Genomic DNA, 24,326 nt, shown 5'->3' on the forward strand with positions numbered 1-24,326 from the left:
TGGTAAACTGATCCAGTGGACATCCAAAAAGCAGCAGACAGTCGCCCTCTCTACAGCTGAGGCAGAGTACATCGCAGCAGCCAGCACAGCCTCGGAGATGATATATGTACGAGGAGTAGCTTCAGATCTCAGTCGAGGAAGGGAAGTACCAGCCCACTTGCTTGTAGACAATCAGAGTGCTATTTCATTAATTGAAAGTTACGAGAACAGCAAACGTTCTAAACATATAGACATTAAAGCACATTTTATTAAAGATCTTGTTTAAAAAAAGGTGACAAATATAAAATATATACCAACTGATGACAATGTTGCAGACATTTTTACTAAGCCATTGTCATTAGGAAAATTCAGTATTCTAAGAAATTGTTTATGTTTATATTGAAAGGACTTAATCATTTTTGACTGCATGTATGTCATTTTGAAGGATTAATGAGTGTATAATTATTTTTGAAAGAGACAATTGATTATAATTTTGTTTTGTGAAAGTGAACTTTAGTTAAATGACCAGTTACAATTTCAAGTCAAAGTGTTTAGAGTATTTTTCAATGTTTTATTTTGGTGACTTGAAATTGAGTGGGGGTGTTGTGAATGTATTATGAACTTCACGTACTTTCATTATTCTTTTGTATAGTGGTGTGGGCGTGTTACCGCCAAACATGTGCTTTCAGTCTGTCTCGTGATCTTGAATAAAACCCATCATGGAACAAGAAAAGTTTTCTCTGCCGCCCATAATTTAACAGCCACTTCGGATACATTTCAATCAGTTTTCAAAAATGTAAATATTTAGGTAAAAGAGGTTTTGGAAAAACACTATTTCACACGCAGAAAAGTTTTTTTTCCAAAAAGGCATCAAATCAAGTAGACATAAAAAAAAGAAAACATGCTCTGGGGCGGAATTCTGTTCACGGGTAGCGTCGATCGTCGCTTGCACCGACAGAAATGCGATTCGCGGAACGTCACTACCGATACTCGTCGGTGCAACCGACAACTTCGTGACGTCATCATGCTTTTGTCGCTAGGAAACTGACACCCGCGCGTGAGGCTAGGCGCCTCGACCAATCCTACTTCTCGCTTCCTTTCATTAAACAAATGAGGCTCCGAAAACGTCAGATGATACCGGGCAACCGCGAAGAAGCTAATAAGACGTGATCACTGCTATGTGAGATATTTACAATGTTTAATTACACCACGGACTCAATTTCTTACTCCCGTGGGTGCGATGTGGCTTGCAATAGGAGATTTTGCTGTTTTTACTATCGGATTTTTTATAGCATAATTAAATAAGCATTTTTACTCAAGGATTCAAGAGTCGTCCATGGAAGAATGTCGGCAAATTTTGGCTCTCAATGTATCGGAATTCTCAAGCACAATTGTCTTGAAGAGGACTTTGTCTGCTACATGCTTGTTCACATGCGCCTATCATAATTTTACCTTTGTGATTAGCAGTGACGAAATTATTAGTAAAATGTACGTTCTTCTTCACTCACGGCTTGTTTACATCGTTTATCTCATTGTTCGCCGTAAGTCCACGACTTCCACAGGGGTAATAATTTTATTAAAAAACCTTTTTTTCACTTGAGATCACATTTTTGGGCAATTTAAAATACATTTAATGAGGAAAGCACTAATATTAAGCGGATGTCAAAGAAGGAATCATCACGAGTTTTGTGATTGTGAACTTGTGTGACACACTTCAAACTTTTACGCTTTACGCTACGGAGTGACCAGCGATGGAAGAGGCAAGAAAGAGACAGTCAGTAAAAAAGCACAGGCGAATAGGTAGCCCTCCTAGGCATAGAAATTAGGAAACAATTTATCAGATATGGAGCATGATTCTCTATGGAAGCGAGGCTCTTACGTTGACAGCAGCAGAGAAGTCAAGAGGCATTCGAAATATGGTGCTACCGAAGAATGATAAAGATGTAATGGATCCACCGTGTAATTAACGAGGAAATTCTAAGAAGAGCGTAAGAAAAGAGAAGTCTTCTAAAAACCATAAGCAGAAGAAGGGGCAATTTAGTTGGCCAAATTATGAGACATGATGGCCTGATGAAAACAATCGTTGAAGGACAAGTGGAAGGGAAGAAGGGCAAGGAACGGCCCCGAATGGGTTACATAATACAGGTTATAACGGATGTAAAAGGGGAAGAAAAGAAGTCGTATTGATGGTGACAATAGCGTGAAGTTTGGTCGATTTTGAATTACCAGGAAAAAATAGCAGGAAAAAGTTGTAACACGCAGGGTCGTTGTCATTTTTTCTTTATGCGCATCGCGATCGTGTTTTGTTAGTTTTAAGTGTGAATATCGGAAGAAGACACCTCGGAATGAAAAATAACGTGGATGTGACGCGGAATTGCGAAGTGAACTCCGCGAAAGACATCCATGCGGCCAAAGAACAACTCAGCAGATAGGAGAGCGGAATGGAGCGTCAAATCGATTGTTGACTCATGATTGTTGACTCAAAATCCATTCGCCTCTCTGATCGGAAAGGAAATCGGAATGAGGAAGCGTCTCGAAAAACCAACTACGCAGGTTCAAATCAATATCGAGCTTACATTGTGTTTGCAAGACTCACGCACTTATTTTGAATTACGCACGTGAAGGCGATCCGAAAAACGCACAATTACTCATGCACTCAGTAGAACTAATTACCCTCGCAGCTTAATTTGACCAGCACACCCGGGTAATCTAACTTCTCGAAGCTGTTGAGTGGATGTAGATAAAAGCGGCTGACTTCCTTTGGCACACATAATTGCTACTTTTTTTACCCCTATTAGGAACAGTTAAGTTGAGTTACTAATTGGCGAAAGTGAATTAGTAAAGAGACAGGAAATATTAATTTCAATTAAAGTTGGAGGGAAACATATCTCCGGGACAGAATTTTCGTTCGTCGTAGACAGTTATAAACATGGAAGGGAATAACTGTTGACCCGCTTCGCCAAAGTCCTGTGCACAAATAAAATTAGCAATTAATTACCATTTGAATGAACTTAGTGTTAGATTCCAGGAAGTATTCTTAAGCCGGCGTCCATGGAAATAAATTACGCGGAACCGGAAGAAATTAGCGCAAAAATTAGCGTTGGGTTTGATCGAATTTGAATTTACGGAAATTAGCGAGAAACTTAAGCCCCGTTCAAAACAACTTAACTATACTTCACTTTGCGTTAATATGGAGATGAGAAAACTTAAGAAGAGCGGCTACTGGTTCGCAACAACTTTAAACTCAGCACTGGTATGGTCATTACTTGAGAAAATCAAGCTTTTCTCTTAAATTTAGCCAGTAGGAAGGAGGGTTGTAATGCCTATTGACAGGCGAATGAACGATCGAAAGTTGTCTTAAATCAATTTCATGATTGGAACACTGCATGAGCTGTGATTGGTGGAATATTTCTACACGTAGCTGTAGGGCGTACTAAGACAAGTGGAGTTGTTCTGAATGGGGCTTTGAGCTTTACAACGGAGCTTTAAAACCACGCAGTGCCGTACTCATGGTGATATTAGCGTGAGGTTTGGTCGATTTTGAATCAACTGGAAAATTGGCGATTAACTTTGAAACACGCAGTGGCTTATTCATTTTTTTATGCGCTTTGCAACCGTGTTTAATTTGTTCTAACCTAGAATCGCGGAAGAAGGCTCCTAGGAATGAAAAATAACGTGGGAATAATATGGAATTAGGACTTCAACTCCGGAAAAGGCATCAATGCTACCAAGAAACGGCATAACTCAATTTCAACATCTTATTTGTGGAAGTTTGCTGCCATAGTTCCGCGGCGGAATGAAAGATGTCGTTCATTCCACACTAATCATATCTATGAACGCACCTGTGAAGCTAATTTTTTCACATAGCCTAATTTATAGTTATTACTAACTTTTCTATAAATCGGCGTCATTAGAGCAAGTGCTATCTCGTTTGATTAGTAATCTTTTCCGGAATAATCGCTTCGTGTGATAAAGACTCATGCACACCGGTCTCCCTGCTCAAGTCAAAGTGTTTACTATCTATCATATTGCTCAACTCCGCAACTAAATATCAAGATGTCGACGTATTTGCCGTACGATGGGTGAAGGCATGCACGTGACGGATAATACTCGCGAGAAATACTCAAGACGAACTTGATGCTCGATGAAATTAACGGAAGAAGCTCTTGATGAAAAACAAAAAAAAAACTGTAACACTTACAAAAATTAATTTTCGGAGGCCCCCGCTAAATACCTTAGAGGAAGGAATTGTATTTCCCCTTCGCGAATCCGGCGGAGAATACGACACCATGAGCACAATGATCCATCTCGCAGAATTCAAAGGATGGTACGCATCTATCGCGAAAAAGGATCAACCTCAGGGAAAATTATATAGGGACATTCTCGAAAAATCTAAAATAAACTTTTAGTTAACGTCGTTAAGATTTAGTACATTTGATATTATGAAATCTACCGCCCCTATCTAATAGTTATTTTTTTCGAAGGATGCATGCATAAATATTCACATCTGACTTGAATAAATGCTATAGCTTGGATTTATAGAATATGATATCAGCGTTAGATTTTCCTAATTTTGTTGTTATCGGAGAAATACCGAGGCTTGGTCCTATTCGTAGAATTTCAGTCAAAATGCACCGATTCTAGACCTTTTGGTGACTGTTTTGGTGATTTAGATTGGTGATTGTTGATGCTGGTTACGCAAATACGACGGATCAAACAATACTGCTGCTGACTTTTCGAGCTTTCCGCTGTCGGCGCTGTGAGGGGCCCCTTTGTGAAGGAGGGCCCGCCCGCCGCTGTAGCAGTTAGAGGCGCCAGGCGTCGGTGGCGCCGTCTGGGTTGTTGACAAACTGCGCGGTTTCCCCCTCCCCAGGCCTCCTCTCCGCCCCGGACCCCTTGCTTAGTAATTAAGACCACATAGGGAGAGAGAGAGAGAGCGTCGCTTCCATACACACAGCGATGAAGACCTCGGCCCACGTTTTATTTCTGCCCTCCGTTCCATCAAACTGTCATTCCGATTCACTCAGCCAGCCACGGAATGTGTAACATAAACACTATATTAATTCGTGGTGTACGATTGAAACGCTGGTACATTAATTTGAGGTTATCTCCGAAGATAGTGTTCGGATCGAAGCGGCCAAAGAATCGTACGAAGGAGAAAATATGAAGACGAAAATGAGGCATATTTTAATTTTCGTCAATTGGAAGGAAATGATAAAAAAATTAATTTGGTAAGTTATTTTCCTCGCTTTAGCTTATTCTTCCCCATTCCACTACCCAATCATTTCAATGAACTGCAATATTTATTTTTGAGCGAATGACGCTATTGACGCATTGGTTTAACAGGGTTCTCACCCCGCCATTTAGGTCAAGCACACTCTTATTGAGAGTAATGTCTACACCAGGGGTCTCTTAAAGTTTCAGCCTGTGCCGTAGGCCGCATTAACTTTCAGAAAACAAGGTAGGGGCTGACGAGATACTTGAGGTCCAAATAAAAAATATTTAAAAAAATGATGCAAATAAAACTATTTTATTCTGTTTTTACATCGGCTCGTCCTCAAAAAAATATTTTCGACAGTAATAGAGCTTTGAAGAATAAGAAACTCTTTATTTTCCGGAAAGTCTTTCTTAAGAAAGTATTTTTTTGTTTTTCAACTCGTCGCTTCTTCTTCAGGTATTCGCGATTCTAAATCTACCGCCTCAACCCTTACGCAGATAATTTGATGACGTCAATATTTAATGACGAGCGGTTCACCGCTTCAGGACCACTCCAAGATCTCACGGAAAAGCATTGCAGCGACATATGTATCCGGCCGACCAATGACCCCACAACTTGCGCATATTGATGCAGCAGACGTTTTGCGATGGCCGTATGAATCTGCAAGGCGAGCGATTTCGGGGTCACAATGAAAGGTCCTGCGGTAATCAGAGAGCGAGAATGTAGGTCAAGATGCCCAGGATGCTGCGGAGATCCGTCACTGCCAGGGACGCCACCCGCAGCGCCACCAAGCCCAGCGGCCACTTTGCGCACTAACGACCACGAAAGCAATGTCTCTCACATTGTGTCGCCCGACTGCATGCCTGCGATGACACCATAGAGTTTATACATATTTATGTGTGATACTTTGGATAAGGGATCCCTTAGGCTGATAGGAACGGGTTTTCGGAAGAGAGCCAGTCGAAATTTTGGATGAAACAACGCCAAAAAAGACTCGGACGACAAATTGCATTTTTACCTTTTTCCATTGATCTAACATTCCATTGATCTGCCTGCCTCGGTGGCGGCGGGGTAACGTTCTCGCCTGCCAAACAAGAGGTCGCGGGTTCGAGTCCCGCCTGGGTTTCCCCGATCCAGGGCATGGTCGTTTGTGTACGTTTAATTGTTACATATGTTGAACACCCCGGTGTAAAATGGCCAATACGAGCTGTATCCGGTGGTTTGAGAATAAAATAAATAAGATAAAAATAAAAAAAATAACCTTGAAATGATTCACTACAGATATTACCAACCGTTGGAAAGTGTTGCCTTTGCATGAATGAGCACGTTTTCTTTATCTGGGGCGCAGCTAGGAATTAAGCCTGGGGGGGAGGGGTTTAGGTGCAACTAATACCGGGGTGTGTGGGGGTCTGGAATACCTTCCAGGATAAGCGGTAGTTGCGAGATTAATAAATTGCGGAATTTTAAGAAAAATATTTCAAAATGGTGAGTTTTACGGCTTTCTGAGGAATATTTCATTAATCCTTACACCATTCTATTAGTAATATCAACCCAAGTAAATAAAATTGATTAAACTTAAAAATTTCTCTGAGCTCTGGGGGGGGGGTTATCCCCCTCACTGCGCCACTGTTCTTTATTATTATAATGCGTGACATATTTATGACCGTGTTGTGTGCATAGTCTTGCATGCTGGTGATTGGTCACCCCCTGCCAAACACCCCAGTGGTGCCTCGAAGGGTATAATGTAAATGACATGCGATTTAAAGAAATGCACATCGAACAACCTTTTCGAGTCATTAAAGTATTTTACCGGTTCAGGTAGTTTTATATGGAGCATTTTAATATTCTTGCCTTTTCCTTTTATATGGAGCACCTAATATTCTTCCCTCTAACATGTTAATGTAACATCCCCTCCCCGCTAAGTACTCGCTCCATCCATACCTTCTGTCTCCTCCGTATCTCATCTAGAATATTTCTCTCCTCGCCCACCATCTACAGCACTTCGTCGTTCCACCTCCTCTCTGTCCGTCCGACCTTCTCCATTCTCTTCTCCACACCCATTTTTCGAGCGCCTCAAGTCTTTTTCCTTCTCCGTCACAAGCATCAATATTTCCGCACCATAAAACGCTAGACTCCAAATCAGGGTGGCTTATTTTGCATCTCGGAATAAAAATGACCACAGTCGTGGAGCTGTTGGATCTAAAGTGAATCTTTCAATTAGTCATTTATTGCTCGAGGAAACAAAGATGGAATGCCGATGGAATCAAACCGTTCTCAAAGTGAAAGTGAACCCTTTTCGTTGAGACGTTACTCGAGCGTCATGCACGGTCACTTATAGAAATTGCAAACAATGCCCATATGTGAATAATCAATAAATCCATGACGTCATTCCCATTTTAGATAAGCCAAACTGATGATTAGCATTTTCTTTAAACTCTCACAAAATTGACAATTCAATTCGTAGGTAGCGGAGAATGTGTACATGCCGCAAAATATTAACAGCTAATGAAGCAGACTTTATCGCACTAATTTGCCCTATTTTATTCAAACAACAGTAATAAATAAGATCATAAGTCAGTTGCTAAGAAGTTAGTCCCCACTTGGCCGTCTTCAAAACAATATTCACAATCCCATAAAATTTCAGGTGATGATTTAGATATTAGCAATAGTAGTCGTCTCTTCAACGTTTTTAAAATAATTTTGGTGTTTAATGCATCGGAAAAAAATTATAAATACTTTTCTGCCTGGATATATTGATTAGTTAACACTGCAAGGTTCAGGTAATAATCCAAATAACAGGAGGTTGGTTAGGACAAGAGACAACAGTTGTGTCTTCTCTCCCTCATAATTTATCTGGAAACTCATAAGTGCCCGAGCGCCATGATCAAAGGCAGCTTTATAGAATAAATAGCAAAAACCTTATGCTCAAAACTCAACGAAAAATTATCTACACAGTTTCGGGGATCTTCAAGAAAAAAAACGCGTAATCGACGCCATCTATCATTCTATTGCAGAACTGTAATAGTACATTGCTGCACACCCTAGATCATTCACATCGGATGAAATATGGATCTCTGCTGTAGACACGGCATTAAAATGGAGTAGAGTCGTTCCTTAACCCCATCAATGACTTCTACTGAGTTTACATCTCAAATCCATATTGTATCCATTCTATTTTATATCCCGTGACGTCGTTTATTCACGGTTGGAGCAAACAAAACACCTTCGAAAAATATGACTACGGTAAGGTGCGTTTCAAAGTTTCACGCCAAGTTTCCGGTTAATTCAAAATCGACCAAATCTCACGTTAAGTATCGCGTTAATTTCACCATGTTCCGCGCTAATTTTTTTGGCGCATGGGTAATGAAATCACACGCTAAGTTAATTTACGGCCAATTTTTTATCCAAAAATCGGACCCAGAGAACTAGAAGGACCGTGTATATGTTGTGATTTTCTGTCTCTCTTTACCAGGGTTATGCGGTGAGGGACACCTTCAAAGGGACACACACCAGACAAGTGTCTCGTGAAACGGGTCTAATTCATTGTTCCTAATGACTGGTCTATCCCCCGACATCGACAAAGGAATAGACAAAGGAGGGGTTCGCGTGACTGGCAATAGTGAAACCGGGTCCCTCCACTAGTGCTGTGGCTTTTTGCAATGTGTCCGAGTGGGCTCCTAACTAGAGGGAAAGTGAAACCGACGGAGGTATGCCTCGCTTCCGGCGGGTAACCACGTCACAACCAAGTCCCTGTGGATACGACTAAGGTCCGAATACGAGCATGTGGAGGTGCCTTTTCTAAATGACGGGGAGATGGTACCTTTAGACCCACGACTCCTCACTTGAATCGACCCTTTGAAAAAACTTGCAAAAATTCTGCAAAGAAAAATAAAAGGTTCTTGAAATTCGTTCGCTTTAAATTGTTCGTTCGCTCTTTTCGCGGCCTTCATGTTCAAGAAAACCTTAATTATTAACTATGAAATTAAATAATTTTTCCAAAAATGACACTATTTTACAATGAGGAATTATGGGCTCGTTCACAACTATTTTGTTTATTTTCGAACGTTGACCGTACGGAAAAAAGAGATCCTATTGTTCCAATTTCCAACTTATCGAGCTGTTCGCGACGAAAAATTAACTCGACGGCCTTTCCATAAGTAACTGAGACAAGGTTATCCACTCGATATGAGTATGTGACGTCATCAACTTATCCGCGGGGATTCTTCAATGAGTTCAAGGGACCCTTTCATGAGGAAGCATGCCCTCCGCTGGAACGGTCTTTTTTTTGTTGACGGATCACAAGCTTGCAACGTATGATATCGCCTTGAAATTTCTAAGGTGCATAAGATGACATTGGTAAACATTTCCTTACATGCATCCCGAATATTCTATTAATACGGGTTGTAATTAGTCCATAATGGAATAACAATGCATAATTTTTATTAAAAATAAATTTTAATGTTTAATGTAATTTTTCCACGAACGCTATTTTCAACTTCTTCTCCCCACTAAGTACTCGCAACATCTATATTTTCTGTGTTCTGTATCTCATCTACAAGCTGCCTCTCCTCACCCACCATGACCAGCATTTCGTCGTTCCTTTACGTCCACTTCGCCTTCTCCATTCTTCTCTACACCGAAATATTTCGAACTCCTCCAGCCTTTTCTCGCCCGCCGTCCTAAGTATAAATGTTTCCTCGCCGTAAAGCGCTGAACTCCAATTTAAGGGTGGAACATTCACCATTTACGAATGAGAATGATAGCATTCGGAAAGCTATTGGACCTCCGCAGCAATCAACTTGGACGTTTAAACGCAGCTTAATCGAATCGAGTGGCGATTTTAAATCGATCATTTTCGACTCACGTTTAACGCCTTCTTGGTGAGGTAGACCACGTAGGCGGTCTTCTTCAGCAACGGCTTCACTTCCACTCCCATCTTCCGACGACCTTTCAAACTTCCCTCGATTATCTGCTCCCTGGTTGGGGGGGGGGGGGGGGGCGAATACCCCCTTTAAAAGAAGGAGGGGTTAAAGGGTCAGACCCTCGGAATAGGGCACCACCGACCACTCCACTCCACCACTATCGGCGAGGGGCGGGCGCGGCAAAAGTTACGGACGCTTTGCGTGATGCATATGTTTCACGGCGCCCGGCACCAACAAAGGGGGGAAACAAAACACGCACTCCGTCCGCTCCTCTTCTGGCGTGAAAGGAAGACCAAAGTGCAACAATGCGGTTACCGAATACAAGCGTCCACCATCTTCTGTTTTGTTTCACAAACAAGCGAAGGAATTACAGCGGAATTTGTAAACTAACTGCGGGACAAGTGTTCTTGGGTGATGGAATAGATGGCGATGTCATTCGTGGAAATGGGTCGACGCAACACGACACAACGCAAAACGACACTCGCAAATCGTCGGTTAAAAAGTCACCGTGTACACAAAGTCTTTCCCCTTCTTTAGTAGGTACTTGTGGTCCCCAAAACTAAACATCGCAGCGAACGAGCTAAATTGTTTAAAAAACACTTCCAGGGGATAAAACGCACTTAATCACCAAACGTGCACAGTTTAATGTTTCTCAAAAGTGCTTAGCGAGATAAAAACACACAAGAAAGAGAGCTAATTGGTCAGTTTATCTTCTGAAAACGTGTCATATTACAAGAAAGAAGCCTTCAGAGATGTCATTGACCCAACGCAATTCAGAAGAACCAGTTGATGACAAATTACAAAAATAGAACTTAAATATGTCAATTTATCACCAGTAAGACACGAGAGTTCATGAAGGAAGCTTTCAGGAGACACAAAAAGAACGGACAAAATGCAGAAGCACGATCGCTGGAGATCATCAATCAATCACGAAACAAAAGGAAAAGAATGCAGCTATTAATGAATTAAAGCAGACCCTGCTCTTGATACGAACTCAGTCACCGAAAAAACGCCATATTAATGAACAAAATCCGAACAATGTCTGACGTATTGAAACAATACAAAAAAGAGTGTTACAAAATTCATCTGTTTATCACCAATGAGACAAGTTCACGGAGGAAGGAAGAAGGTCTTCGGAACACACGAACCCTGCTTCTTATTGTGTAGCGGGGACGCAGGGACAAGGGACTTAAGCGTGGAGGTCAAGCGTGGTGACCGGCCGAGGTTCAGGGACCGAGTGGCGAGAGGGAGGCTGGAGCTTTTCCGGGAGACCACCGGAGCGAGATTGCGCCGACGCGCGCGCTCTCCCGGAAAGAGGCGGCAGGGAACGGAACTACATTCCCGAAAGGCTAGGATTTAAAGGGTGCGGCGGAATATTTCGGAAGAAAGGAAATCCGAACGTCATTTCACGCTATAAGGAATAAATCGAATTTAGACATAAAAAAATTAATTTCGGAAATATTTTTTCTTCTAATTTTGACTCGGATTTGAATTTCCTGTCTTCGGACTGATTGATATTGGCAGATTCATCATCACCGTCACCTGTTGGCAATCCTAAAGGCCGTTTTACACGGTACACGGAATTGCGCAATCTGACGTACGTGCGAAGGCGCAATCAAAATTGCGTCGTGTAAAGCGGTGAATTGCTAGAACACATGCGAGAATGCGTGGATGCGAGACGGCAAAAGAGCCCCTGTTCTAATTTCTTTCATGCATTCGCGCAATTCCACGCCATTTTAGAAATTAATGCAGCTCTATGCTGCGCAATCCCGTGCCCCGTGTAAAACGGCCTTAAGATTGGTTTAACGCATCCTTCCATAATTTCTCACACAGGCCCACGTTTTAAAGCGTACAAGGGGCTTCCGTTTCATATCCTTCATCTTCTTATTTATGAATCTCTTCTGCGGCGTAACTCTGACGTATTTCGCTTCTCTTTTATTCTCCAACGAAGAATTTCATTATTCCATTGTCTCTCATGATGTGGCCGATTAAATTGTTCAGTGGCGTCTTCGAACAAAACATTTCAAAAGACTTACCTCCTACTTTTCTGAGAAATTCTGCATTACTCACAGAATCTATCCATTTGATCCTCATTATTCTTATGTAGCAAAATATTTTGAAAGTCTCCAACCTTGATATATCCTCTGATGTCATCATCCATGCCTAAATACCATTAAGAAGCATGATCCAGGTGCAATTCCTGATAAATTGCTTCCTGACATCAACTCTTACAATTTCAGCTTTTAGAAGACTCTTCATTTTCATTTATGCCCCATTCGCTGACGTCACCAAATCAAGAAATCGCTAAAATAATGTACTCAAAGGATTCTACTGGTTTTATTTTTTCTCGTGTCATTTATTGTGCATATTTCAACAATGCCTTGAAAATGATCGCACAAATTTTGTCCAAATGGTGGCACACCATTTTAATTCTTACATACGTCCTCTGATTAATGCTTTAAATGCGTGATGGCCAATGGCAGACTGGTTGAAAAATTTTCAGAGGATGTTGTTCTGGTTAAAACTTTCGTGATGCGTTTACAACCGAGCTATACATTTTGTCACAATGAATATTGGTAACTAGGAATATGAAAAAAAACAGTGATTTTGTCGTTGAAATTCCCAATTTTTCAAAATTATAACGAATGTGTGATTTCCCGTTCATATTTTACTAAGTTAAAGCAAAGATGAAAAAAATACAGCAGCAAAATCCTATATCTGAAACAACTTTCTCAAATTTAGCAACCAAACATATTCACTGAATTTGATTCTCATTGTCAACTGTGAACACCAAAGATAACTAGAAAACAAAATCGATTAAACTTATCAAGTTAAGTCATATTCTCTACCTGTTTTTCGTAAGGAAATATTAAATGCTTCAGCGGAAATATTTTTATCACGCTTGATCACTTTACTCTCTGGAATGGTCCCCAGCCGGAAATCAGAATGGGAAACAGCCTACTCGATACTAATTTTCAAATAACAATGGAGTGGAGTGGCTGCGACTCAATCAAGGTTTATACGATGATATTTCCCCCAGCCATTCTAACACGTCGAAGCATTACAGCGGAAGGAATAAATACCGAAGAAGTGAGACAAGGCTGTTTTCCGACTTCCTTAATTTTCACCGTTCACGTCGTGAAAGCCATCAAAGAAATGTAGAAAGAAAGACTTCAGGAATGAGATACCATGACGAAACATTAGCAAGATACGATTTTCGTATGACACAGCAGTGATTCCAGAGAAGAGGAGGATTCGAAAAAATAGTAAGTACGGGACGGACGATGGGCAGATATAAGTTGGAAATCGGTGCGATGATCACTAAGATATTGGTTGGCCGCACGAGAAAAGATTTCAAGACAAGCATTAAAATAGGTAAAGGAAAAGTGGAGGAGGTGAATGAATTCTGTTATTTGGGAAGCGGCGATGGAAGTACAAAGGAAGAAATTGCCAGCAGAACAGCCCAAGTGATGAGGACATTATACGAAAAGGTGGACCTCCTCGCAGCAGGAAATTTAAACATAGGAAGCAATCAATTAAGAACTACAGCTGGAGTTCGGAGCACAGTCATATTAGAGCATCAGGGGCTTCATTCCTCCCACCCCCGCCGGAATTTTTTCCCTCGCGGCGACCACCCTACACAATGGGGCAACCTATCCTCTGACACTCCGTTTTTCGATACGTGTATTCACATTTCATAACGTCTAACTATAACAAGTGATGAATTTTACCATGAGCAAGACGCAAAAAAATGTATGACTTTCCAATGTGTGCGAATTGACAAAAAAACATCATTATAGGCAGCCCATACATAATACATCCCAAAGTAACCCCTTTATCCCCCAAAGCAAATTTCTGGCTGGATTCCTTACTCGAGTGTGCTTCACTGCGGAAGTCAGGCATGAACAACAACAACAACAACGACAACAGCGGATAAATATAGAATGGAAGCAATTGAAGTTTGATGCCACAGAAGAATGCTGTTGAATCCTTCGAGGATTCGTGACATCTACTATCAATTTCTGATACTTCTGAATGGTGAGGACTTTGTTTAGTATGCCTTTGTGCGCACGTGTAGTCTGACAACAAATCACAATGGAGTGCAGAAATGAATTAATGTCAGAAGCATTACTTGTTGGGTAAGCACTGGAGTACCTTGTTTGCTCACGTTTCTCATGGAGCAAGAAGTACTATCCGGCTGAAATGGCTGATTCATTTTAATGTTTCCGCTATGATCATCATCATCATCATTGGTCAACAATCCTAGGATTGATTTGACGCAGCTCTCCACTCTGTTCTCCCATCAGCTAATCTTTTCACACCTACGTATTTCTTCTCTTTCACATCTCTCTTTACTTGTTCCATATATTTTGTCCGAGGTCTTCCTTTTCCATTCTTGCCTTCCACTTGCCCTTCGACGATTGTCTTCATCAGGCCATCATGTCTCAAGATGTGGCCTATAAGGTTGTTCCGTCTTCTTATTAAGGTTTTCATGAGGCTACTCTTCTCTCCTACCCTTCTTAGGACTTCCTCGTTACTAACTCGGGCGATCCATTTGATTTTCATCATTCTTCTGTTCCGCTATGATGTATTCACAAATGGACTGATATTTCCCAAGAGAAATTTTGCCTTACAACTTTGAAATTTCAGTAAAAAACATGCAAAATTACATTTTTTCATATACGACGCGAATGAAGTATTCGTGTATTTTTGAGGTGCAACAGAAGAGTGATGAGGAACAAATGGATTGGCTGAGTGGCCAATGAGGAAGTCTAACGAAGAGTATGAATTCTGGGAACCTTGTCAAATCATTGATAAGAAGAGGAAACATGCTTATCGGCCATATCATGTGATATGATGGACTGACGAAGATAATCTTGAAGGGACAAGTGGATGATAAGAACGGAAAAGGAAGACCTCGAATTAAATATTATATGGAACAAGTGAAGAAGGACGCGAAAGAGAAGAAATACGTGAGTGTGATAAGATAAGCTGCTGATGGGAGAATAGGGTGGTTTCCTGTTATTTTTTTATTGCCTAAATCGAAAGAATATTACTCCTGGATTGCGCATTTCCCGCTCTTAGATTTTCGAATTACGATATCTATTTCTCGCGATTAAAATAAAAATGAAAAATTTCAAGCGCGCCAAAACGCGACGGCTACGTAGGAACGTTGGGAAAAGTCCGTGTGACGTATTTCTGGTTCCAGCTGTCGCCGTGTGAGGTGACCTTGGGGCGAGGCTTTGAGCGCTGATACGACGCAGGCTGCTAGCAGGTAGCGCTTGGCTTAAATAAGGATTATTATTACCCTTTCAAACGATGGAAACTTTCCGAACTTATTGTTCGGTAATTTTAATGGGTAATTATTAAGAGATGTTTCCCTGAGCTCTGTGCCTCATGAATGCATTGGTAAAATCAGACGATGTAAAACTCCTATCTACCCGTATAGAATCTAGGTCCCCGTGACGTCACGTGGAGTGGCATCGCATGGGCGCCAATCTGGCCTCTTTCAAATGAGGTTAAAATTGACTATTGCCATTTGTCTAAACTGGGATTTCTAAAACCAAATAATTTGTATATTATGAGTACACTAATGGTGGGTAAGGAATCGCAATCAATGCATTTCGTTTTCTTTGATGAAGGAAACTACCCTGTTGAGTGGAGAGCTGCGTCAAACCAATCTTAGATTTGCTGACCATTGATGTTGATGACCAATTGCATTACAGTTACGAAAGGTCTTCAGAGTCCGTATAAAACTTTATTCTTCCTCTCCACTTGATTCCCAAAAAAAATAACTTGCACTAGTTACAAAACCAAATGATAGGTACTCAAAAACCCAAATAACGAACGAAATGAAATAAATAAAGTTATATTAAAAAATGGATTTGGACCAGGCACGACGTTACACTGTTATTCTTTTTCTGGCCATTAAGCGGCTCTTCCTTACGCAGAGAACCCAAACACATGCACAGAAGAGACACAAACGCACCGACCTTTTACACACTCGTACTCTTGAGGGAGAGTTCGTTCCCCGAGGGGGAGAGAGAATTTCCAACTCATTTGCTTCGACACGCAAAGCCCACCCTCCCTCCCTCCACCCTCTCCTTCCCCCAACCCCACTCTCCCATTCAACGAACGACGTGCCATGTGTACGAGATGATGAGCGTCTGATGAAGAGATTATTAAAAGGTGTGGCTTCACGTGTGGGGGTATTTCCGATTGAAAACGACCAGTGAAGCAGGAGGCGGATGGAGAGAAGGAAAGAAGAAGAAGAAGAGGGTGCCTTCATCATTTTTAAAAGTTACGATGAAAAATAAACTACCTCATTCTGCCATTCCCTCGAAAATTAAAAATAAATTTAAAAAACTCAAAAGTGGCCGCCCACTTTCCATGAGTGCGTGACGTAATTTACTTTTTATTTCAGGAGAAATCGCTCACAGGTGAGTAAACAGCAACGAGGGACCACCCGAGGAGTGATAGCGAAGAGGAGTTGCTCAGAAGCGGGGACGCGCAGCGCATGCGTTCGTTACGTCATCGACTCTTGTGCGAAAGGGTTTAGAGGATCGTTGCGAGCAGCTCAAGAATAAGGTGACGGATGGAAGAACGGAATGGTATGTGTCTATTTATTTCTCAAACTAACACACAATCTAGAACAATAAAAGAATAGGATATTAGGGAATTCTGTCGGACACTCAGGGATGATTATCAACATACTATCGCTTACTAAGATATTGCAATAACTAATATTCGATTACAATTAAAGGGATCTGTGCTTTAGTCTTGCGTTACATGGAGTGATGCATATTTTAGGGGAGCTCTAAACAACTGTACACATTTCCATAATTGATTAATAATTATTTTAATTCTTTTCTTTCTATAACTAAGAATCGGCTAATTGCATGCTGGTGATTATCATTAACCCCTCAAGCGCGGCAGGCATTTAATTAAATCCCATCTCAGCGGCCGGATGAGATTTAAAAATCTTCGCCTTTTTGGTATACTATCATTCAATAATTTATATCTTTCTTAATATACGATCAGTATCGTTGAAAATTTTTGTAAACTTGCGTATTATAATGCGCTACTATATAATAATTTTTCGAGCGATTGGAAAAAATATTTATTGTTTCATGTATTTCTTTTTATGAACTAATGAATTAATTTTCAATTTTGAAATATTTTTATTTGGTTTCGAATAAGCTACGAGATCTCTAACATTCCATGCATTTAAAAAATACAATTACATGATGTAATTTAGTTATTTGGGGTTGAAAATTTCATAACAGATTGGATACTTTCGATAGGATTACCCGTTTCGCCTACTTGAAAATTTACCACTCAGCCCACTTCTCTGACTTTGTTCCATTATTACCGTATCGTTTCATATAGGTAATCACATGCTAATGTTTCAAACGTCAATATCCAAATATTCAAATGATTTACCTTTGAAAATCTGCTCTGACATGATTTGAAGCAATCCAAACATAATCCCACTGCATATTTTTCACAACAGTACACGCAAACTCTTCATTTCCCATGTTACGCACAAACTGCACACCTCCTTTGAGACTTTGATTTCTTCCCAGCTGCAGGAATTGTCATTAGGCAATTGTTGCATGCACCCCCACATGGCCCTGCTTCTGGTCATGCCTGCCTTTGGGGGGCGGTGGGCTGTTATCAACATCATGATGAAGAGCAGAGCCCTTTGGCCTTTTATCTACGCAAGAGGAGGAGGTGTCGGCAGTTCTCTCCAGAGAGAGGAAGCGGCTGGGCTGGATCTCTCCGGCGTCTCGACGAGCTGGACTAGGACTTGTATTTTACTCTCAATAAATACCCTCACTAGTATCCAGCGGGAATTTTATTCATATTTTCCCCGATTCTCGACCACACCCGCGAGTCAGGAGGCAGCCACTCGACTCTTGCGACTCGCGATTGTCGTTACGTCCCGGCGAAGGCGTCGGGATGCGACATTAAAACTGGTGTTAGGTGTGTGGGGTATTTCGAGAATCGTCGTCGTGGCCGCAGTGTGGAGACCTGAGAAGGCCACCGAAGAGCCTCACTGAGAAGCAGAGGACATCAGGCGCTGAGGGAGACCTGAGAAGGCCACCGAAGAGCCTCACTGAGAAGCAGAGGACATCAGGCGCTGAGGGAGACCTGAGAAGGCCACCGAAGAGCCTCACTGAGAAGCAGAGGACATCAGGCGCTGAGAGGGGAGGCTCTACCGACTAGTCGCCGCCACCCCTGAGATTTCGGCATCACCTCATCGCAGCGGTTCGTCTAGAGAGGAAGCTGCGCTGAGAGAGGGTACAAAGGAGAAGTCGGCTTTACTGTAAGTAAGCCACCCTGATTCCTTTCCTCTGCCCTTTGTATCGCCCTTACTAAGTTTGTCTGCTAATTGTCATAATGTCCGTCACAACGATGACTAGCTCAGAAGGCCTTGATAGTCGCGGAACGTTCTGCAGTATTTCGGAAGCCATAAAGATTGTTAATAAGCCATTCGACGGGAACAAGAAAGAACTCCGGGAGTTTTTAGAAAACGTGGACGTTGTGTTCGAGTTAGTAAATCCGACCGATCATGACAAATTATTAAAGTTCGTGAAGGCTCGGATAACGGGGGATGCTCGTTCAAAAATTCTCGTCAGAGATCACGCTCACACGTGGCCCCAGGTGAGAGCTATTTTAGAAGAAAACTATGCTACAAGACGTACCCTAGACTATTACGCATGCGCAATGTTTAACTCCAAGCAAGGTCCGACGGAGAGCATTGCAAGTTGGGGTAATCGCATAGATTCTATGCAAACGGAATTGAGGGAAGCGGCCAGACGAGTATCTCAAGAGGAAGAGATCGCCGGCGCTTTAGCCTTAGTTAACCATCTCGCGAAAGCTTGCTTTGTTCAAGGGCTGGCTAATGAGCGCATACAAACAATTGTGAGGAGTAAGGGAGAAGTTATACTATTGCCTGCTGCGGTAGAAGTCGCCCTAGAAGAGGAGAGTGCCATATTGTCACTGAAAGAAAGAGGGAATATGAAAGGATATTTTAAATGTGAAAATTGCGGCAAGCCTGGGCATTCAGCGCAAAAATGCTACCTTAAAGGGAAGGTAAACATGAAAGAGAAGGAGATAAAAAAGGTAGAAAGTGTGAAATGTTTTAACTGCGGGCGATTAGGCCATTTTTCAAGAGACTGTCGCAGACCAAGAGCCAAATCCTCCGAAAATGGATCGCCACAGCCGCGTCAAATTATGGATGATAACTCGCGGTCGCTGAATGGGAAAGGAGATAAGAGCTTTCGTCTGTCGGAAGTAAGAAAATTGTCGAAAGGGCCGAGTCGCTGTGACGTAGCCGATACGATAACCTTCCAGAGTCGAGAGAGCAAACGAGGCATCTTGCGTCTTCTAATTGATACCGGTGCAGATGTGAGTATTATTAAAATGGAGTCCTTGAAGGGGGAAACCAGGTGTTGGCCGGAGGACTACTTGCTATTAAGAGGCATTACTGATAAGCCCATCAAGACAAAAGGGAAAGCGGCTATATTATTGGAGGCGAAAGGGAAGGAGATGCAACATGGTTTTCATTTGATAGAGGGAGCCGATGTTCGTCTTGAAGTAGATGGAATTCTCGGTAGGGACTTCCTGAATGATCTTGGCGCAGTGATTTATTGTACACAAAAAAGGGTCTACATGAGAGGCCTACTCATGGACTTTGACTCAAAAGAATCCATGGAAGACGTAACTAAGGAGATTAGAAAAATATCTATACCCTCCCGAAGTGAAGTGCGAGTAAAAATTCCTACTGCATCCACGGGGGTGGGAGTGATAAACAAGAAAGAGATAAAAGAGGGTGTCTTCTTAGCATCAGCTTTGACGGAGGGGAAGATGGGAGAGTGCATTGGAAGCATTTTGAATATCAGCGATGAGGAACAAGAGGTAGAGATTTCCCCTGTTGAGTTGGAATCTGTGGATACTGATATGAAAGAAATTCAATGCAATGTTCCTGTTGAGTTGGAATCTGTGGATACTGATATGAAAGAAATTCAATGCAATGTTGAAAATAATTTGTCAAGGAAAGAAGTTTTACGGAGTTGCTTAAGGCAAGAGCATCTGTGTGATCTAGAAAAGAGAGTGATCACTGAATTGTGCGAAGAATTCGCAGATTTGTTTTATTTGCCTGGAGACAAGTTATCGCACACTAAGACGTTGAGTCACGAGATTCCCACTCCCAATTTAAGAGGAGCCATTAATACTCGACCCTACCGACTCCCTGAATCTCAAAAGGAAGAGGTAAAAAGGCAGATGGAGAAAATGCTAGAAGAGGGGATAATTGCTCCCAGTAAAAGTGCATGGAACTCCCCAATACTCGTTATACCGAAGAAAGCTGACGTTACGGGAGATAAAAAGTGGAGAATAGTGGTGGATTTCAGAAAATTAAATGAAGAATCGGTGGGCGATGCCTATCCATTGCCAAATATTACAGACATTTTGGATCAATTGGGAAAGGCACGATATTTTAGCACATTAGATTTGGCAAGTGGGTTCTACCAAATCCCGTTGGATCGGAAGGACCAATTTAAAACGGCGTTTAGTGCCTTAGGAGCTCACTATGAGTTTCAAAGAGTGCCGATGGGTCTTAAAGGAGCTCCTTCTACTTTTCAGCGCCTTATGAATACGGTATTGAGCGGTTTACAAGGGTTACACTGTTATGTTTACCTTGATGATATAGTTGTGCATGGAGATAGCCTAGTTACGCACAATCAGCGCTTGAGAGAAGTGTTCCAAAGGCTAAGGGAACACAACTTGAAATTGCAGCCGGAAAAATGTGAGTTTCTTCGCAAGGAAGTGAACTACTTGGGGCATGTGATTTCAGAGACGGGGGTCAAACCAAATCCCTCGACTGTGGAGAAGGTGAAAAATTTCCCCAGGCCGGATAAAGTAAAAAGGCTGAAGGAATTTCTCGGATTGGCGGGGTATTATCGCCGCTTCATACCGGGGTTTGGACTGATAGCTAAACCTCTACATGATTTATTGAAAAAGGATGCAGAGTATGAATGGAAGGACGAGCAAGAAGATGCTTTTAAAAAACTGAAAAATCTTTTGATTACGGAGCCAGTTCTTCAATACCCAGATTTTTCACGCCCATTCATTCTCACGACCGACGCGAGCAATTACGCGTTGGGGGCGATATTATCTCAAGGCATCATTGGGCAGGATCTGCCCGTGGCTTATGCAAGCCGTACGCTCGGTAAAGCTGAGGTAAATTACTCCGCGACGGAGAAGGAAATGCTAGCCATCGTATGGGGAGTTAAGTACTTCCGTCCTTATCTTTACGGCAAAAGATTCACCGTAGTCACAGATCATAAGCCGCTGACTTGGGTATTCAATGTAAAGGACCCGAGCTCTCGGTTGATGAAATGGAGAATCAAATTGGCGGAATACGATTTCGATGTGGTATACAAGAAGGGATCGGAGAATGCTAATGCTGACGCGTTAAGTAGAATTTACTCTTTGGATGCTGAAGAGAAGACGGATGGTGTTGCCAATCCATGCGAGGAAAGAAAAAGAGAAATATTGAAGCAATATCATGACTCACCTCTTGGGGGACACACAGGAATGAATAAGACGTACAAACGAATCAAGCAGTATCATGCTTGGAAAGGAATGAAAAAGGACATAGAAGAATACATTCAAAGATGCGAGAGTTGCCAAAAAAATAAAATCACTAGGAGGAAAACTAAGATGCCGTTGGAGATAACCACTACGCCTGAATGCGTGTTTGAAAAATGTAGCCTCGACATCGTGGGACCCCTACCCGTTACAGATGACGGAAGTAGGTATTTGCTCACTTTTCAAGACGAGCTGTCAAAGTTTATGGAAGCAATCCCAGTAAAAGAACAGGATGCAACCACAGTGGCAAGAGCGTTTGTGGATAATATCATCTTGAAGTACGGTGTTCCTCAAACAATTTTAACTGACCAAGGCACTAATTTTCTAAGTGAAATATTCAGTAATACATGCCGATTACTAGGAATAAAAAAGTTGAAGACCTCAGCGTATCACCCAGAATCGAACGGAGCCCTAGAGCGAAGTCACAGAACTCTGATAGAGTTTTTACGTCATTTCATCTCGGATGACCAGACAAATTGGACAGAGTGGGTGAAGTACGCCATTTTTGTGTATAACACTACACCGCATTGCGCAACGGGATTCTCTCCGCATGAGTTGATGTTCGGGAGAAAGGCTAACCTCCCAGGAATATTGCAAAAGGACCCCTCAGTTCCCTCGTACACGTATGACGACTACTTGAAGGAATTGCGGGATAGGATGCAAAGTAGTCACATGAGGGCTCGAGAAGTCTTACTAAAAGCAAAACAAAGAAGTAAGGAAATTTACGACAGGACTACTCACTTGGAGATATTTAAAGTGGGCGATAGGGTCCTGTTGCATGACGAAGCCGTTAGAAGGGGGCGTTCAAAGAAATTATCTTCTCAGTGGATCGGTCCGTATGATGTCACAGGGGTGGACGGAGTGAATGTTACGATAAGGAGGAGAAGGGGGTCGGAGGTGAAAGTCCATGCCAACCGGCTAAAGATATTCTTCTAATCTTCCGCAGGATCCTAAAAATGGAGATGGGAGCCTGCATCTTCCTCTGTTTGAGTCTCGCGACCATCGGAAAGGGGGAAGACCACAGAATAGAAGAGTACAAACAATCACCTGGGCTGTATTACGATTCACAAGGAGAGGCGGAAATGTATAGTAGTGAATGGAAATTAGTCACCTACGTAAATGTCACTCAACTGGAAGGAAACTTGGCCGTAGTAAATACTTATGCTTCGTTAACTGAAGACTTCTGCAGGAAATATCAGAATGCTTCGTGGATTCATCTGACTGGGTGCCGAACTACGTTTCATGGACTGAGAAATGATTTGAATAGAATTTATAAACTAAAGGACATAATGGAGCAGTTAACTTCCCGTTCGAGATCTCCTGATAGGCGAAGAAGAGGCCTTTTTAATTTTATGGGGGAAGTAAGCAAAGTTCTTTTTGGGACCCTGGATGACGCAGATGCATTGTACTATACAGGACAAATAGGTAACCTGGAAGCTGAAAATAAGGACCTTCTAACTATTGTGAAGAAACAAGTAACTCTCATGAAATCCACTATTTCAGCTGTCAATCAGTCATTAATAGACGTCGAGGGAAATGAGAAAATACTTTCTGAAGGATTGAGAAGGTTAGAAAATTATATTGATAAAACAACGGGAGAGCTGATTGATCATACAAAGTATATTATTTTGGTCTTATCAGGGAACGAACATGTCCAACAGTTAAGTCAAGCCATCGGAGAACTCTCCTATCAGTATAATGCTGTGATAGACTCACTAATAAACGCGCAAAAGGGAGTGCTGCAGCCACAAATTATTAGCCCAGAAGAAATAATGACTATGTTTGACAAGCACAAGGCAGACATTCCTAAAGACCTAACCCTACCTTTCCCTCAAAGTGTGGCTTACCGAAGTAAACTTCTCAAAATGCTAGAGCTGGATGTATTTCTATCTAATCACGTATTGGGATATGTTATTTCAATTCCTTTGAGTAACTTAGTAAGATTTAATGTGTACCATGTAATACCATTACCTATTAAGATTAACGGCACGTCAATGAAGTTTATTTTTATCCAGCCGGAGAGAGAGTATCTGCTGCTAGATAAAAGTGGGAGATATGTAACAAAACTTTCCAGAGAAGATTTTGCTGATTGTAAATTGGTGAGTGCAAATGCACGATTGTGTAAGCAAACATGCCCACTAAGACTTGTGCATGTGCTTGATGATTGTGAAACTCAGTTGCTTCTATCAGCTTCCTCAATACCATTAAATTGTGATCGAAGAATTGTGTCGTTAGAAAAAACATTCTGGACTCGTTTAGGATCGAGGGAGTGGTTATTTGTTTCTCCAGGACCTGAAAAGGTCACCGTGCTATGTAAGAGTGATGACCCTTACGACGTTACCATAAGTGGCACAGGAAAATTAATGTTTAATGACTATTGCAAAGGTTATAGCACTGGTGCTATTCTCCAGGGTGATATAAACCTTAAATATAATAATTCCAAGGATGATGTAATACCTCCTCTTTCATTGACCTTTGATTGCTGTTTATCGGAGGAGGATTTAGTATCTTTTGCGAGATTAAAATTAAACTTGCCGTTTTCGCCTTTG

At 41.7% G+C, this 24,326-nt stretch overlaps 1 protein-coding gene across 5 annotated transcripts in view; it reads right to left on the reverse strand.

Moving 5' to 3' along the window:
• Positions 1-24,326, reverse strand: part of LOC124166615 (calpain-A-like) — a 282,292-nt gene that overhangs the window by 78,353 nt on the left and 179,613 nt on the right. Inside the window, exon 1 of one of the 5 annotated variants that reach the window (XM_046544222.1) lies at positions 10,062-10,148. The exons of the other annotated variants lie outside the window; for them this stretch is intronic. Coding sequence (XP_046400178.1) covers positions 10,062-10,133 — 72 coding nt within the window. The 5' untranslated portion in view covers positions 10,134-10,148. Of the gene's footprint in view, positions 1-10,061; positions 10,149-24,326 lie in introns of those variants that run through there. 5 annotated transcript variants of the gene reach the window in all.

Source organism: Ischnura elegans, chromosome 10 (genome assembly GCF_921293095.1).
Source record: "Ischnura elegans chromosome 10, ioIscEleg1.1, whole genome shotgun sequence".
NCBI classification, from domain to species: Eukaryota; Metazoa; Arthropoda; class Insecta; order Odonata; family Coenagrionidae; genus Ischnura; species Ischnura elegans.